At 45.7% G+C, this 16589-nt stretch overlaps 1 protein-coding gene across 2 annotated transcripts in view; it reads left to right on the top strand.

The window, feature by feature from the left end:
• The window catches only part of PLXNB1 (plexin B1), a 73541-nt gene that overhangs the window by 45105 nt on the left and 11847 nt on the right, over positions 1 to 16589 (top strand). For both annotated transcript variants that reach the window (XM_030282829.4, XM_030282828.4), the window contains exons 6-20: positions 897 to 997; positions 1673 to 1805; positions 2499 to 2655; positions 5508 to 5616; positions 5714 to 5822; positions 6415 to 7284; positions 7405 to 7530; positions 8634 to 8756; positions 9663 to 9756; positions 10008 to 10174; positions 11194 to 11345; positions 13203 to 13308; positions 14625 to 14761; positions 15367 to 15543; positions 15735 to 15903. In XM_030282829.4, the coding sequence (XP_030138689.4) occupies positions 897 to 997; positions 1673 to 1805; positions 2499 to 2655; positions 5508 to 5616; positions 5714 to 5822; positions 6415 to 7284; positions 7405 to 7530; positions 8634 to 8756; positions 9663 to 9756; positions 10008 to 10174; positions 11194 to 11345; positions 13203 to 13308; positions 14625 to 14761; positions 15367 to 15543; positions 15735 to 15903 (2730 nt within the window). The remainder of the gene's footprint in view (positions 1 to 896; positions 998 to 1672; positions 1806 to 2498; positions 2656 to 5507; positions 5617 to 5713; positions 5823 to 6414; positions 7285 to 7404; positions 7531 to 8633; positions 8757 to 9662; positions 9757 to 10007; positions 10175 to 11193; positions 11346 to 13202; positions 13309 to 14624; positions 14762 to 15366; positions 15544 to 15734; positions 15904 to 16589) is intronic.

Raw genomic sequence — 16589 nt, 5'->3', positions numbered from 1 at the left:
GAACCACTGCTTCCCTTTACTCCCCCAGTGCACTTTGAGATACTTGTAAAATTTGTAACACTTCAAAGCAGGAGTTGAAATCTGTGAGTGGAAGAAGATTAGGGAAATCTGAAATATATCCTTAACAGTAGTTGTTCTGCCAATTAAAATATGCAAATTACATCATGTACTTAGCAAAAGCAATAGGTCTGGGATTAGAAGTTGGTATTTCAAAGTAGCTGACAGTAGTAGTTGAAGTGTAGTAGCAGATTAAAGAGGGCAAGAGGCTGAAATCAGCAAGGATGGTAAGTTAAAGCAGAAGAATTTTGCAAGTAAAATTTACCCCAAGATGGCAGAAAGTTTTTGCTCCACATTGATCAAAGCTTCAGGGTCTACTTTCAGTCAAAATGGTAGTTCTGTCAGGTACAGCTGGGCAATAGTGCAGGTGGATTCAGAGGCCTCAGCTGTAGCTGCTATCTCCAGCTTCAGTCACCGGTGTGTCAGGAGAGATGATCTCACATGACAGAGTCCAGAAAAGCAAAAAAGTGGATTATATTCAATTGGCTATTCTATAATTCATTTTGTTAAAATACAGTTTTATGACTAAATACAATTTCCTCCTTGCAAAACGTGTTGCAGAATAGTCAATGAATAGTAATACAGTTTGCTTTCCTCGGTGTCTCTCTACAGCCTCATGTTTAGATGTCCTTCACCAATATGTGAAATGGCCATTCAGGTGGGCTCTGGAAATTTGTTCTTATATTGTTTGTATTTAAGGGAGGATAAATTGAATATCAAAAAATTGTTTTGATGAGGATGTGGATGATGAGACTTGCTGGTTAGGTATAAGAAGCCAGTGACCTGGAAGGTGTGTTGTGTGTGCTGTGTTTTCCACTTTTCATTTCTTTCTCTGACAGGTGGTAAAGGTTCCCATAATGGAATGTTCCCTGTACTTGGACTGTGAATCCTGTCTGGCACTGAAAGATCCCTACTGTGGCTGGTGTGTCCTTCAGGGAAGGTAAGATAGATCCCTCTTCACTTGTAAGGATTTTGGAGGGAGAGTGCCTAGGGATTGCCTCCACTTACTCTCTTCCTTTTATCTGCATCTGAATTTTGTTTATCTTTAGTTCCTTTGTGGGTTATTTGCTCTAACTTACCATTCCTCTCTCTGCTTCCCTAAAACACTGCCAGCAGCAATAGCAGTTGCACACAGGGGCATCGTTCCATTGATTTTTGGGTCTTTGGCATCACTCACAATTCACCTGTCCATTAGATTGCAGCCTGGTTCTAGTCTGACTTCAGCTCAAACTATCACATTGCAAGTTTAGAGAAACTATCTTGTCTCTTCTTCTGGTGTCTTACTTAGCACTCTTTCACTACTTGTTCCCCTACTGATGTTGCTTAATGAGGCATGGTTTATTCCAGTGTCTGTGTCTGCCTGCTGGCTCTGCTTCCCTGTAGAAAGTCACAGGATTTAGTTCGTGACCCCTGAAGCCCGAGAAGTGCCTACACATCTATAATTTCACAACAGTTCATCCTGTTATTGAAGATGGTGGGAGGCTGGGACTTCAGTGGCTTGCACAGCAGCTTCCCCAAGACTCTAGCAAGGCTTGAGATAGCCAGTGTCTGCTTGGAAGCCAAAAACAAGCTGCTGCTCAGGTCTCTCACAGGGCTTCTTGCTGTTTCCCTGCAGGTGCAGCCGTCGCTCCGAGTGCTTGCGGTCCAGGTTGAGTGAGCAGTGGCTCTGGAGCTTTAACTCTACACAGCAGTGTCTGTCTGTCCAGTCACTAACTCCAGCCAATATCAGCAGAGAGGAAAAGAGAAATGTGAGTGGGGGTGATCCTCTGATGGTGCTCAAGCTTATAGAAAGTCCTCTGCAAACTGAGGAGTCACAAGTCTTTGTATTGCTTTCACTGGGGGGCTGAAACACTGAACCTTCAGGCACGTTGTCTGCCTCATGTGAGGGACTTATCTCCTGGTACAGCCAAGCTGTTCACTCAGTTGTTTGGTTGTTTCTTTGTTTTCTCTAAAACTAAATGTCCTTGCCTGCTAAGAGTTATTCTGGAGTATGTGATGCCTGCTTGGATGGGGATCCTCCTTGTTTTAGTATATATAAGGTGCCTGTGTCTGTGCTTTCAGTGTTTCTGTCAGTTGCTGTCAGGAGGACCTGAAAGGAGTGGCCCAAAATTACAGCTCATGTGTGGCATGTGATAGCTGGCAGAAAAGCTAAGAAGGTGTTGGAGTGATTTGAAGTCTGTCATTGTGTCAGGAAGTGGCAAGAACCTGTCTTTTGCTAGAGGCTTGGGCAATGGGGGAAGTTGTCAGTTGCTGGAGGAATGCCAAGTTCAGTTCGGGAATGGCAAGAGATGATGAATGGAACAGTCAGTCCTAAGAGACATTATAGGAAAATGAGCTTTTTGTAGATAGCTACTTTATGGGATTCTTCCTTTGAAAAAACAGAACCAAAAAATTATATTAAATGAAGGCAAATTATTTACTGGATATTATTGAACTGACAGATATTCTTGGCCATCTCGGACTTACCTTCTCTGCGTGAGGAAGAATTTTACTCATGTTATTTTGAAGATTACGAAAGCCCAGCAGTTCTGACAGAGTCGGGAATCATGTGTCCTTCTCCAGATCCCAGCCAAGCACCAGCTTTGCCAACAGGAACAGGTTAGTGAAATGCTTTCAATGGAGCATGATAGCTCTGATAACATTGTTGGGAGAAAGTATGTTGTGGGCCATCGTATTGCCGGGATTAACAGCCATGAATGCATGTGGACTGTCAGCAGGTGTTCATTTCATTCCTCATAATATCTGTTTGCTTTCTACTTGTGTCACACACATCCTGTGCTATTCTGGGCTGTTGCCAAATTCCAATGCCAAATTCTGATAGTTGGAAAGGAGATCCTGTTTGAAGGGGTGTATGCAAATCTGAACGTGATCTGAAATGCAGTCTAGAGAGGTGGCTGGTTTGGCAGCTTTTTCCTAAATCTGGAGAGAAAACTCTCATAAATATTGCTTTATTATTAAAACTAAACAAAAAGCAACCTTCTCAAAATCCATGTACTGGGAGAAGGAAGTACATGTAAGGAAAGGCAAGAAGAGATCCATGGTCCTTAAAGATATAAATAAATCTGCAATGTGGCATAACCTCAGAAAATACACAGCCTGTGAACAATAGTTGGCTGAGTATTGCTGATTGGCCACTCTAAAGAACCTGGAAAGTTCTCAATTTGTTTTCTTTGCATTGGATTTTATCCAGCCTGTCAGTATGAGCTCTGATGAGCTGATCTCTTCAAAGAGTTTGTTCATCTGAAGTAAAAGGCAGATGTCCATTGGGACACATTCACCAAAATGGCTGAACAGAATTTCTGTGCAAGTATGCAGCTGGCTAATAGGTATGAAGCAATCTCCATGGACATAACATGATACCAGAACTCAGTAACACTCTCATTCAATCTCAAAATCCTTCATTTTCAGTATTATTTGCAGTATTTTAATACCTGGATATCACACAGCTTTAGTCTAGAACAAACCCACCAGGTCTTCATTCACAATGGTCAGGCAGAGGGAAGATGGTTTCATGCACTACCACTGCAAACAGAGTGGGCAGGATTTGCTTCTCTGTTTAGTTGTATGGGCCTGAATTTAAGCACAGTTGTGAAAAATCAGTGTCGATAAAGCCACAGCCTAGTTCTCATTATTTTAGGCTTCAGATATTCTTATCAACTCCTTTGTAAGTCAGTCTTGCTTTTATTGCAAGATACATTTCCTACATTAATTTCATATTTTGTTTGAGACTTATCAAGTGGCTCCTGTTCTGTAGCTTGCTCGTGGATGGTTTCTGTGCGTTTGATCTATTTGTGTTGTCCTTTTGCTTCCGCAGTGCTTCTCCCACTCAGTGAACTATGGCCAGCTCCTAGCACAGAGCTTTGCTGTTTAGCTCTGCCAGCTTCTTCTTCATGTTCTCTTGTTTCTCAGACTTTCTCTCTCCTTCACTGTATTGTTATTCCTTCTCTGAGTGGCTTCTGTACTCTGCGAAGATTAATTTGAAGCTGGTAACCAGATTCATACATTGTTTTCTAAATGAGATCTCATTAGGGCCTCAGATACCAACACTTTCCTTTTCCCACTTATAATACTTTCCCCAGTTCACTAAAATATTTGCCATTTTCCAGCTTTATTTTAAAGGTTGCATGCCAGCTCATCCATCATGTGTAGCTGTTGAGCTCCAAATTAGTAGCACAAAGTCTTGCTTTTGATTTGCAAGTGCTTGACCTCATCTTCTGTACTGTCAAACAGCATTATTGGCAGTCATGGGAAATAATGGCCTTTCTGGAGAAAGGAGTATTTATAAATATGGTGTCATAACCCTGAAATCCTGGGAGGTGTTAGCCCTACCACCACTGCCAAATGCAATCATCTCTATGACAGTGATAGGAGTTGGCAGTATTGCAGTGACTCCAGCCTCCAGCTGCATAGGCTATACCCTTATTTTCTGCACATCCTGGGTTTCAATACACCCCCATCACTGTTTTATTAGCATATTGCTTCCCTTGCCATTCTGTCAGGTACTCAGCTTAGACCTGACAGGTTCTTCACATGTTGATTGTTTTGCTGTGGCTAGAGATTGCTTGCAAGAGGAGCTCTGAAATCTTGTTCTGAGAGGAACACAGTGCACAAGGTTCTTATTACTTACTTTTATTGCAAACTGCCCTAGAGAAACAGCAGCTCCTGGGGTTGAGCAGAGAATGCAGCATACTCCCATTATTTGGAGAACTAGTAACCAGCTCTAAGGGTGAAGGCATTTGTCTGGGACACAGACATCTGCAGTCCTCTGCACACATCTCCAATGGCAGCTGGGACAAGATTAATAAGGTGATTTAGTACTGTCTTATGCAAAATATCTCCTTCCAGCTGATGCTATCAGCTGCAGTAAGATTTGACCATCTCTGCAGCTATTTGGTCTAGAGAAAACAGTGACAGTCTCTTCCCAAAGAGAACAGGGCTATCCTGAGGGTTGTAATTGATGTGAAACCTGGATTTTAAAGCAGATAAGCCTTCAGTCGTTGCAAGTGAGATTACAAATCTTAAAAACCTCTTTTCTGACTCACTTCTTAGTCTGGTCATAGAACAAAGCTCTCAAGGTAAAGGCAGCATGTGAAGGGCACATCAGTTCTAAGGTTTCATTTTCCTTTGGATGACAAAAGAAGGCAATCAGCTTTGAGCCTCAATGTTACTTCTTCCTGTAATATAGAGATGGCAGTGGAATTACAGAGATAAAGATGGACAGATCTTCAGACTAGTCTTCTTTCCCATGGGTTGGCAAGAGCTGTCACAAACTACTCCTGATGAACTTGTCCAACCTGTTTTTAGTGTCCGTAGGATTGAGGTGCTAAAAGCATGGAAGGGAATCAGCCTCAGTGTTTGACAGTGTCTATCCTAAAGCATGCTGTGTCTCCTAACAGTATGGCAAACTTGTAGGGGCTCCATTTCTAAGAAATTTTTATTTTCATTTTCAGATCATGTCACCATAAAGCTTGTAGTGCGTTTCCATGACATCTTCATTGCTTCTGTGGACTTCTCTTTCTATGACTGTGCTGCAGTGGCCCTGCTGTGGAAATCGGCACCGTGAGCACCTGCTTTTTCTCTTCTGTAGTTTTAGGGAGGGTGGCTGTCCCTTTCTGCTTGTCCTCTCTTAGCAGCTGCTTTTCTGTCATTCCTCCAGGTGCCAGAAGTGTGTGAGCAGTCTCTGGGGATGTAACTGGTGCATCCAGCAGCACCTCTGCACCCACAAAGCAGCCTGTGAGGAGGGAACCATTATCTACAATGAAAGGGTACGTGTCCTGCTCAGACCTAGTCCTGTGTGCCATCACAGCCTCGGTGAGTCAGATCTCTTCTCAGGTAAAATAGCAGCTGTCAGTCACATCAAGCAAGGAGGTGAGCTGTTGGAGCAGAGAGAGCTCTCCTTGGTGTGACACGAGGCTCTGCATCCCTGATACTGCAGGTTTCTGGGAAAGTGCTGTCAGATTAAGCAGGTCACTGTCCTGGGGCTATGCAGCCAGTGCTGTCAAAGTGGTAGGACAAGAGCAAGCTGGCAGGGAGGCTGTGACAGGGAGGTGGAACATGTGCCCAGTGTGTCACTGCCACAGGTGGCCTTGCATTTTTGTGGAGGATGAAGACTAGCAGACTTCTGAGAGGAGGTCAGTGCAGGCACCTGTGTGAAGAGGGAGTGTTGCTGGATCTTCTGCACTGTGAACATTCCCCAATCCCATCACAAAAGATGGTACAAGATGTAGCTCTCATTAAAATCCAGAGGGTGAAACAGCACCTTGTCTATGGGAAGTCATACAGAGTGTTTTTCTGCTTGGGTTTTATTCTATTCCATTTCTTTCCCTCTTCTCATCTCACCGTGTTGTTTCTTCCTAGGCCCAGATCCCAACCTCGATTGTGTATCCTTCTTCAGCTGCTCCCCTCACCAAGTCCTCTACCACAGCCCCCACCACGGCCCCAAAACCTGTCACCACCCCTGTGCTCGTGGGGCCGAGCACTGTGCCCCACACGGAGGCCATCCACGTCACGCCCTCCGCAGCCTCGGAGCCCACGACGACGACAGAGCCCACGCAGAGCCCCGGCTACACCCCCCTGACCCTCTCCACCGAAGCCGCCTCTCTCCAGGCTGCCACAGAGTCCCCGCTGCCGCCGCCAGCAGACAAACCTGCTGTCACTGTGCCACAGACAACTTCTCCTGCTGCATCTGTCCTCTCCAGCCCATCTAAAAACATGGATCACATAGCCTTGCCCACTGAAGGGCCAGCCACAGCCCAGGATGCCTGGCACACAGACCCACCCACCACCCTCGGGGGTAGCCCTCTGCACACATCTCCCGTGGCAGCTGTAACACCTTCCCCTCAAGTCACAAGTTTCAAGTGGCCTCCAAGTCCTTTTCCTACCACAGAGGCACTGACATCTGCCATCTCATCTCCTCAGACCCCCAGCCAGGTGCCAGGGAGCCCTGTTGTCTCTGATGATGCTCCTGGATTGCCAGGAACTGAGCTCCCTGTTTCAGGGCTCCCAACATCAGCTCCTCCGCAGTGGCTGCTGGAGGAAGGCACAGAGCTCCAGGACACAGAGGACTGGATGGATTTGCTGCAGGCTGAGAATGACACATCTCTTTTCTCTGCTTCCACTCTTCTGTCGGGTGATGGCGATTCTTCAGAGAGGGATGTCCCTGACTTTCCCAGGATCCTTCACCCTGACCTCGATTATCAGTATGATGCCCCTGAGTTTTGGGAGGAGGTAAGTTACTGGCCTTTTGTAATTCACAGTCTAAGGCTGTAACTCTTTGAAGTTTTCTTACAGATTGTCAAGTATTTCAGCACACAGGAGGGATTGTGTCCTGTGGGTTTTTTTTTTCAGAGTGAAGAGCCTAGCTGGGGTCCAAATGCGTGTCCTTGCGTGCAGGGAATCCAGGGATCTTCTCTGTTTCCAGTCAATGTGGCGAGGAAGATAACCCTGCTGGGAAAGAACTTCCACCTCTATCAGGTAGTCAGCTCAATGCCATCACCATCAAGAAATTGCATTAATGCAGGGCACTGTTTGGACAACCTGGCCACTGGGCTGCTAAAAATATGTGTAAGATACAGATGTGCCTCTATCTAGGTTTCTCCTAGAGGAATAACCTATTTCTGTGCATAAAGAATTCCATAGCTGGATGTATTCATGTGTAGAAGGTCACTAAGAGAAAGGGAGAGTACAAGTGTGCACCAACCTGCTGGAGAATCTGCATGTGTTTGGATTAAATTGCACCTGTGCTGCACTGCAGATGGTAGTTCTTGGAATAACTTTCTGCTGAATCCATCCTGTTTGTTTGTCTTTCCATAAGCTAAAGACAAGTCATCTGTTCCCTTTCCTTTCTGGCATGCTCATGTTTATGTGGCTATTCCTGCTGTACCTGAAACTTCTGCAGTGGAGAAAACCACTCTTGACAGCTGTTTCTTAGGTGTGCCTCTGATAAAAATTCTCTTTGCTTCTCAAGACAGAAGATGGTTTAGTAACCTTTGACCAAAAAAAACCCAACAACTCAGAACATGCAACCCACAGTCTTAATTGTTACTTTATACATTAAACCTGACATACTGCACTGCTCAGAGGAGCAGAGCTGGTTCCAGAGAGATGCCTATCTAGCTTTTTTACAGGAAGTATCTAAACAGTTCAGTGGAAGGTTTACAGGAAAGAAATGGGGAGAAGAAATACACACTTACTGGTTTTGACATGCTCTGCCCTCATCTGTGTACTCTATTCTTCATCTCCAAGCTAGTGTTTCACAGGGATGTACTGGCATAACTTCACAGTCCCAACTGTTTGTTTTTTTTTCATTTCTCCCTCTGTGCTAAGCTCTCTGCACAGTGACACACGTGCTCCTTTCTAGGTGTTTAGTGTTGGGTTGCCTTTCATATATGGAGGCAGTCACAGCATAGAGAGGCCTTGAATACAGCATAGAGTTGGCATATCAAGGGGAGCGAGAGGAGCATGCTGCTGGCTTGGTGGCATGGGGAATGGTGCTGAACTGGAGAGGCAGGACAACACCTGTGCCAGCCTGAAGCTCTCTGTCACTGAGGAATGGTGCCATGTGTCTCCTCCTGCAGGACCAGCAGTGGGACTATGAGTGTGTCTTGAATTTGGAGGGGAGGACAGTGGTGATGGAAGCTTATGTGGAAGGAGAAGAAACAAATAAGTCCCTCTGCTATATCACCTGCCAGATGAACCAGGTGAGTGCTGTGCCATTTCACAGTTCACACAGGTGCTGGTTTTGCTTAGCAAGAGAATAGGATGGAAGGCAAGCTCTGGAGGAAAGAGCTTATTTTGCAAAAGTATTTATAGACTATTTAGCACTCTGGGGCCCTCAGCTCTGGTGCTGCTGCCTGCCAGTACTGATACGTTCAACCTTAGGAAGATTGTGCAGTCTGAGCCACGTGACCTGTTGCTGCACTAGCTGTAGCAGGGGATTCTGAACTGGCCAGCACAGTGCCATTCCTGCTTTAGCTTGAGGCATTGTTGTTTGTCATTCTCTGCATCATGACTCTGGAGATGATTGTTCTTTTGTGAGAAGAAAAATGCTGTTAGTACTGATTTTGTCCTTGGTGATAAAAGCAGGCCTGTGGATTGAAAAATTATCAGACAGACATGTACAATTCTGGATGCTGTGTGAATTTTACTTAAGGCAAGATTTGAAAGCAGAGATGTTATTTCCAGTCTACAAACTCATATAGTTAAGGGAAAAGAACAACACAGGCTCTTGTGCATGAGCCCTGCAGACCAATTGTGATCTTACATCATCATCTCTATTGAAATTACATAAATACCAGCTTGAGCAGCTTTCTGAGCAGGTGGCTTGTCGATAGGAATTGGCCACTTAGGAATCAGGCAGGAAGTTAGACAAGTATTGTTGTGAGCACAGAGTTGGTTTTCAGTGTTCATCTTAGTGAACCAAAACCTGCTACTCTTTCTAGAGCAGAATTGTGACTGTGAACCAGTGAGGACAAGCCTGTGCTGCCACAGCCCCAACTAACACTGCCTTGTCTACATGCATGGAAGTTCCATGTAGGCTGTTTGTGTCATGCAGCTGGTTTGTTTTTGCCTCTGTTAAGTCCTCTTGATGATCTTTGTCTTTGCAGTACAGTTACACAGCACCTCAACTCGAATTCAGTGCTATGGTGTTTGTACAGAGGCGACGACACCTTCGAGTGGACAGTGCTGCAGATCTTCATGGTAGGAGTGCAACACCTTCCCAGTAAAAACACAGCAGATGAGGTGGAAGGGAATTGAGAAAACCTCAAATGAACCTTTTTATACTTGTGGTAGTCCTATCACAAGAAAACTGAGGAAAACAGAGCTGCGCTTCTGTCACTTGTCACAGGGGCAGGAGGAGGAGTGGGGTCTGTAAAAGACATCATGCTGCTGGGTTATGCTGTGCCCTGTGGGGATGTTTGCAGGTACCTCTGAATTTTTCTCCTTTGCAGTGACTTTTTACAACTGCTCTGTGGGACACACTGATTGTAGCCGCTGCCAAACAGCTGACTCAAAGTACAACTGTGTATGGTGTGGAGGTGACAACCCCAGCTGTATCTTCAGGGGCTCTTGCAAGGAAGAAGTTGAAGACCTGTGTCCAGCACCTCTCATTCACTCTGTGAGTAATTTGCTCACTGGTGTACTGCACACAGGGCAAGGAGGGCTTCATTCTGCAGCAGAAGTCAAAGGGCTGTGAACTCAGAGTGCAAACAGTGCAGCTCATTAATTTATTGACCGTCTGAAGAGGAAGTTCAATTGGAGTCCCTCAGTGTTGTGAGGATTCTAGACTGTTGTTGCTGGGCTTTCAGTTTGCTAATAGAGAACAGTGGGGAATTATTAATTTGTATCTCAGCTGAAACTGGCACACCAGAATCATTCAGGAGCTGGGAAATGGTCCACAGGATGAATCCTCCAACTGTCCTGAGCCAGACCCTGAAACAGGTTGGCCCATCTAAGCCTGGGGCAGAGGAGGGTAAAACCTAATGACAACAGCACAGCAATGATAGGAAAGGCGTGACAGGTTACTGGAATTTATTTTTTGTCTGTTTATTTTAAATGTTTCTTGCTAACTGCCACATGAGAAGTGTCTGTAGCCATGTGTTCCTTTTGCTGTCAGCTTGTCCTCCCTTCAGTGGCACACAACATCCATGTGCTGCATCTTGTCTTGGTTTGGATGCTGCTCAGGGACAGAGCTTTGACATTTGTGCAGCATGCAATTCATTGTCGTCCTGATGCTGAGGGGGGAATGGTGCTTGCTGCTTCAATACTAGTAACATGTATTGGCTTGTGCATTCCCACTCTTCAGCAGAAATGCCCTGTGGAGTGGTCAGCATGTTGATGGGAAGGCAAAGTAGGGCAGTCTTTGCCTTCTAAGTGGATTATCACCTCTGGGTGGGGACTGCTGGCAGCAGCAAGGTATGGGAAAGAAGGCTTCAACTGTGATGTTCTTTACGGCCTTTCTTCTGATGAGGCTGCAACCTGGGACTAGTCCAAGCCAGTAAAAGGAGTCAGCAGGAGTGACCTGAACAGGCAGAGTTTGCACCAGGGCAGCTGAAGGGCCCTGTGCTGTAGATCAGTCACCAGACTGTGGAGGTCTGAGATACTGTGACATTTACACATGCGCGGATGTCTTTGCAGGTGTACCCCCTGTCTGGACCAGTGGAAGGTGGCACTAGAATCACCATCACTGGCTCAAACCTCGGGCAGAAACATCAAGACATTGCAGAAACTGTCACTGTTGCAGGAATTCCCTGTGCCGTAGATGCTCAAGAGTATGAGATCTCTAGCAGGTAGAGTATCTGTGAAACCTTCTCCCAGAGGCAGGCGCTGGCTTTTCCTTGGCTGCTGACCCAGCCTGAGATGTCTTTGCCTTTGCTGTAGTAGGTGTTGAGCCCTGCCCGTTCCCAGGAAGTGCCCTGAGTAAGGTCACTGTGTGAGCACTTGCTCAGGCAGTGACCCTGGAGAGATAAGGGTGTGTACAAGGTGACAGCCAAACAGTGATGCCGTGTTCCAACCACGCTACCCAGACAGAGCCCCCTGTCAGGTCAGGGAGTTGTGGGCTCAGAACCCTGCAATTTCATGGGTGTCTCTCTCAGCCACAGGAGATTTCAATAAAGCAAAGGACACGGCTTGTGCAAGTATCACTGATAGGGAAATAGCCTGACCATGTTAATACAGGGTGAGGATGGGAACACGTAGTTGAAGGCACACCCCTAGACAGTCAGTCTTCATTTGCTAGCAAGACTTCCCCCCAGGAGCAAACTCAAAGAAAAGATCCTCTCTGGCAGGGACAGATGAGGAAGTCCTGGTGGGCCCAGTGGCACTCTTCTGGTGGCCAGGAATGCCTGATAGGTCACACAGTGCTTGTAAAAGTAGTGGCAAGGAGAAGGATGAGAAGCAGAAAGACCTATCCTCCTGACTCTGGCTCATGTCACTGATAGAGAATTGTGCAGCTGGTGTGTCTGGCCAGGGCAGAGCAAAATAACAAAGCTGTAGTTAGGTGTTAAGAGGTATGAATGGGAGATAACTAGGAAGCAAGGATAAAAGGACATTTGTGTAGTTGGCCCGTGGCAAGGCAGGTAGGTTGAAGCTTTGGACAAGGGAAGGAGAGAAGCCAAACAACCAGCAGGAGAAGAGGAGGGCAATTGTGAGTAAACTCTTATCAGAGCTATCACAAACATGTTTTACATTCCATGGTAGCAGTAGTTGTAGCACCCTTCCCTCTAGGAGCCAGGTAAGATCCTGTTGGGAATGGCTTGCTTTGTTCAGCAGTGTTGTCCTGTCTGTGCAATTTGTTTGTCTGGATCCATCTGCTTTCTGTTTTCATCCTAGAATTAGAGCTTAATCTTTCTGGTTTTAGCACTATCTGTGTTCTGTATCTGTAGATCACCTGGCATCACAGGGTCTTGGTTTGGACTTCACTGCCTAAGTTCAAATTCCTCAGCCTCTTTAGTTGAGGGGATATAGCTGTGAACCTGGAACCCACTCCTGAGCAAGGCACAGACAAAATTAATCTCCTGCTAATCAAGAGGGCTGGGAAGTCTGCAGATTAGCTTTTCTGTTAGCAAATGAGTGCTGTAACATGGGACTCCTTGCTGCTCTGTTCTAAGTATAGTTTGACTTTTCGTCTTGTCAGCATCTCCCATAGCAAATTATGTCTGGAAGAAGGGCTGGGAGGAATGGCTGGTGCAGATCAGGGGATCTGGCTGGTTGCAGAGGCCACTGGCTGAAAACCAGTGACAGCTAAACCCAGGTCTTGAGTCTTCTCCTGCATCAGACACAGCACTAATGTGTGGATTGACCACTGGTCTGAGGTCCCTCCAGATGCAACTGATTTTGATCAGCTCTGGAATATAGAAGAGTTCTTGGACTCTGTGTATCTGTGGCATAGTGGGATTCATCCTGTCTGTCCCAGAAAGAATAATTATAGATAGGATGGGCCTGTTTGGAACTGGTTCCTGCTTTTTTCTGCTGCACCTAACCCAGCTTTTTTAGAGGTGTTTCTCAATGTTTGGTTGCGTATGCTGAGCATCAGATGAGGCTGGAAGAAGGGAACTGTGGTTGCTAGAAGTTTTTAGGACACGCTGCCATGGATGCAGCTCCCCTGCTCTCCCCCGGTGTGACTTTGTTCTTGGGTTGTCCTGCAGCATCGTGTGCATCACCGGTGGGAGCTGGACAGAGAGGTTTGGGCATATTGTGGTGGAGGTACCTGGAGGAGGTCGTGGAGTTTCTGGTCATGTTTTCACCTATCAGGTAACATAACTATATAATATCTCCCTTGCTTTCCCAGTGTCTCTGCTAAATGGCTGTTTATTGCATGAGCTTACAGGACTCTACCAGGCACTTGCTGCTGGTATTTTTATCTGATTTTCCTGCTGCTTGTGTTGTGTGGTATACTGGGATATTTTTTGTTTGTTTGGTTTGGTTTGTTCCTTCCTCACCCCCCTTTAGATTATAAGAACAGCTGTACTGGTAATACTAAAGATTCTGTAGTCTATTGATTTTATTTCTTTTTTGACAATGGTAGCTGTTAAATACTTAGAGATACTCTGTGGTTTTCCTCTATGTTTCCAACTTGAAGATTTTTTTTTTTTTTAATGGCTTAACATCTTACAAAGACTTTTCTTTTGTTAATATGCAAATTACTGTTTGAACATGCCTTTATCTTCTGACCTTCAGCAGCTGGTAGCAGTAAGTCCAAAATTCCTGTGCATTGTGTGGAGAAATGTTTCCTATCATTTTTAAACATGTTTCTGATAGTTTTTGATATCTTAAACCCAGCAACTATGAAATAATATTTAAGTAACTTTTAAATACAATTGCTTCTTTTTCTTCCTTTCTGTGCAATTTACAAGAGATTCTGACAAGTCTTAAGTTCTTCCATTTTTGGCTTGATAGGACCATTTTATGTACTAGATTATGCTTGTTACTCTTCTTTTGGTTATCACCAGTCTCTATTTAGAGACTAGAAATGGTGTACATGTTTGCTTTTTACCCTTTAGTCGTCTTCCTCCTTCTTACTTCATGGATCTTGCTTTTTGTTTGTTAGCAGTGACTTACTTGTGTCACTCTGCTAAATTTTGCTGCAGCTCCTCAGTGGTACTAAGTTTTCTTTTTGTTACAGCACAGGTCTCAACAAAAATTCTTTGGGCTCCCTGCTGTAATCTCCTCATCTGCTAGGCAAACAGGCAATTTATTTGCTACCTTGTTTTTCCTAACCTGAGTTATTAATCCAATTACGGATCTGAACAATCCCTTTGGACTGTTAATCCTCAGGTTTGTGTGTGAGGCTCACAGCTCTGCTGTTTGCAGCATCTATATGCCTTTGGCAGTCTGTGGAAAAGTCCTTGATTCATGTTCTTGCTGGTGTGATTGATCCCTCCTCTGCTCAGTAAAGTAGCTGCTGGAGTATAGCTGAGGCCTGCCTGTGGTTTGGATCTGTAGCTTCTATTTTCAGAGCATTAGAGGATACTGAAGACATTCTGCTGTTTTCTTTCCTTGTCTTGTCTTTAGAGGTCCTTATCACTCACTTCCATTTTTTTTTTTTTCCTTTTTCTTCCCTCTTCTAGAATCCAGAGCTGAAATCCATTGTTCCAACCCAGGGTCCCAAAGCAGGAGGAACCTGCCTTACCCTTCTAGGCTCGAAGCTGCTGACTGGGCATCCTAATGAGATCAGTGTCCTGCTTGGAGACCTCCCTTGTCAAATGTAAGATCAGAACTTGCCAGTATGCTAGCTGTGCACTGTCCTGAGTCCTTCCTAGAGCCTCCCAGGGTGTGATGTTGCCTGGAGCAGCTGGAGCTCTGCTCTCCTCTGTGTTTCAGGGGATCTTCCCTGTGAGGATCATGGCAGCAACCTCAACCATCTTAGATTCCAGCCCACCTTCCCTGGATGTGAGCAGGGCTGCACACCTCTGTTCTGCTTGTCCCTTGACAGGACTGTAACCCACCCTGACACTCTACTGGTGGGGAACTGCAGTCCTGCAGCCTGATCCCAAGAGCTGCTTGTTCCCTTGCACCCGGGGACATGTAGATCTGCCTCACCTCACTGCTGGTGAGGAGGTGCACATGCCTTGGTAGCATGTGTCCAGTCCCTTCAGTCTGAACAGTGACCATACCTACTTTTTGTCTGTGTGCTGCTCTCAAGAGCTGCCCAGCAACTATCACTTGCACAGATAAGGCACAAGAGCTTTCAGCATGAATTTAGGAAAATAGCAGAAGAGGTTTGCAGACTCTCTGCAAAGAGAAAGGCGCAGTATACAAAATCTATCTCTGCAGTGGTTGTGTTAATCCCTTGTTCTTCTTCTCTCCAAGCCTCTCTGAGATGACAGAGGATCAGCTGGCATGCCAGACAAGTCCCAGCAATGTGTCCACAGAACTCCCAGTCATTATCAAATACGGGGAGCAAGAGCGGAGATTGGAAGGATCCCTCTTTAGATATACTCTGGATCCCAATATCACTTTTGCAGAGCCACCTAAAAGCTTCCTCAGGTAGAAAGAATGAATGTCCCTTCCCCTGGGCAGTGTGCTGGGGCTGCAGCACCAATGGCATCTCTCTTGAGTACCACTTTGGGGTAAAGCCAGGCTTATGCCAGAATGAGCATAAACAGAAGGATGGGAGCATGGACAAAATTTAGCTAATGAATAACAGGTGAGCCAGATCAGCTACTTTTGTCTTTCAGTGGAGGAAGAGTGCTCAGAGTTCATGGATACAACTTGGATGTTGTACAGAAACCAAAGATCCGAGTTACAGTTTCTCCATCTGAACGCCGGCGCCGAGGAGTGGGGCGATGGCGAAGGATCATCCCAGACTCTGAGTGTCCTGAGGACTCTCTGTGCAGCATCCAGCAGGTAGCACGGCACTCTGTGGAGGTGTGGTTGCACAAGGGTTGATATTCCACCCCTGAAGAAGTGGACCTTCTGTCCCTTGGGCTTTTTTCTCCCACCACTTGCTGTTATCTGCTTGGATTGTACCAACAGTCTTGGCCCATGGAAGTGTTCTCTGTCAGGCTGAGAGGTTAAGCACTTCCACAAACATTTCCATGGGCTGGGTCTGCCTCTGCCTAGAGATGTGGGACAGAAATAGCAATGCACCAGTGTGGAGATAAAGGAATCCACATCCGAGCCAGAGAGTTTGTGTGGCTCAGTGTGTCTGTGCTTCAGATTCTTCCTTTTGCATATTTCAGTCTGTCTCTGTAGTTCTTGGGATGTCTTTCACTCTGAGATACAAAACCAGGCAGAGAAATTACCAACACTACAATAATTTTCTGCTGTCCTGCTGCCTGTCTGCTGAGATGGGTCATTACAGAGGTATTGATGTGGTCACCAAGGTCACAGAGCATGCAGCAGAATTTGCAGAAGTAGAGGGTGGTTTGGCAGCCCAAGTAGAAGAAGGATTTGCGTTTTTAGTGCAAATGATGAAGGGCTTCCTGTACATAAATGTGTTCCTGATGCACATGCATCAATAACAGCTGGTTTTATCAGTGTTCTTAGGAAAGATTTATGGCTGTAGGGCAGAAAAAAAACCCTCTAATACT

The sequence above is a fragment of the Taeniopygia guttata genome, chromosome 12 (genome assembly GCF_048771995.1).
Source record: "Taeniopygia guttata chromosome 12, bTaeGut7.mat, whole genome shotgun sequence".
NCBI lineage: Eukaryota > Metazoa > Chordata > Aves > Passeriformes > Estrildidae > Taeniopygia > Taeniopygia guttata.
The sequence above is the reverse complement of the archived record's forward strand: the minus strand, read 5'-3'. Positions and strand labels throughout refer to the sequence as shown.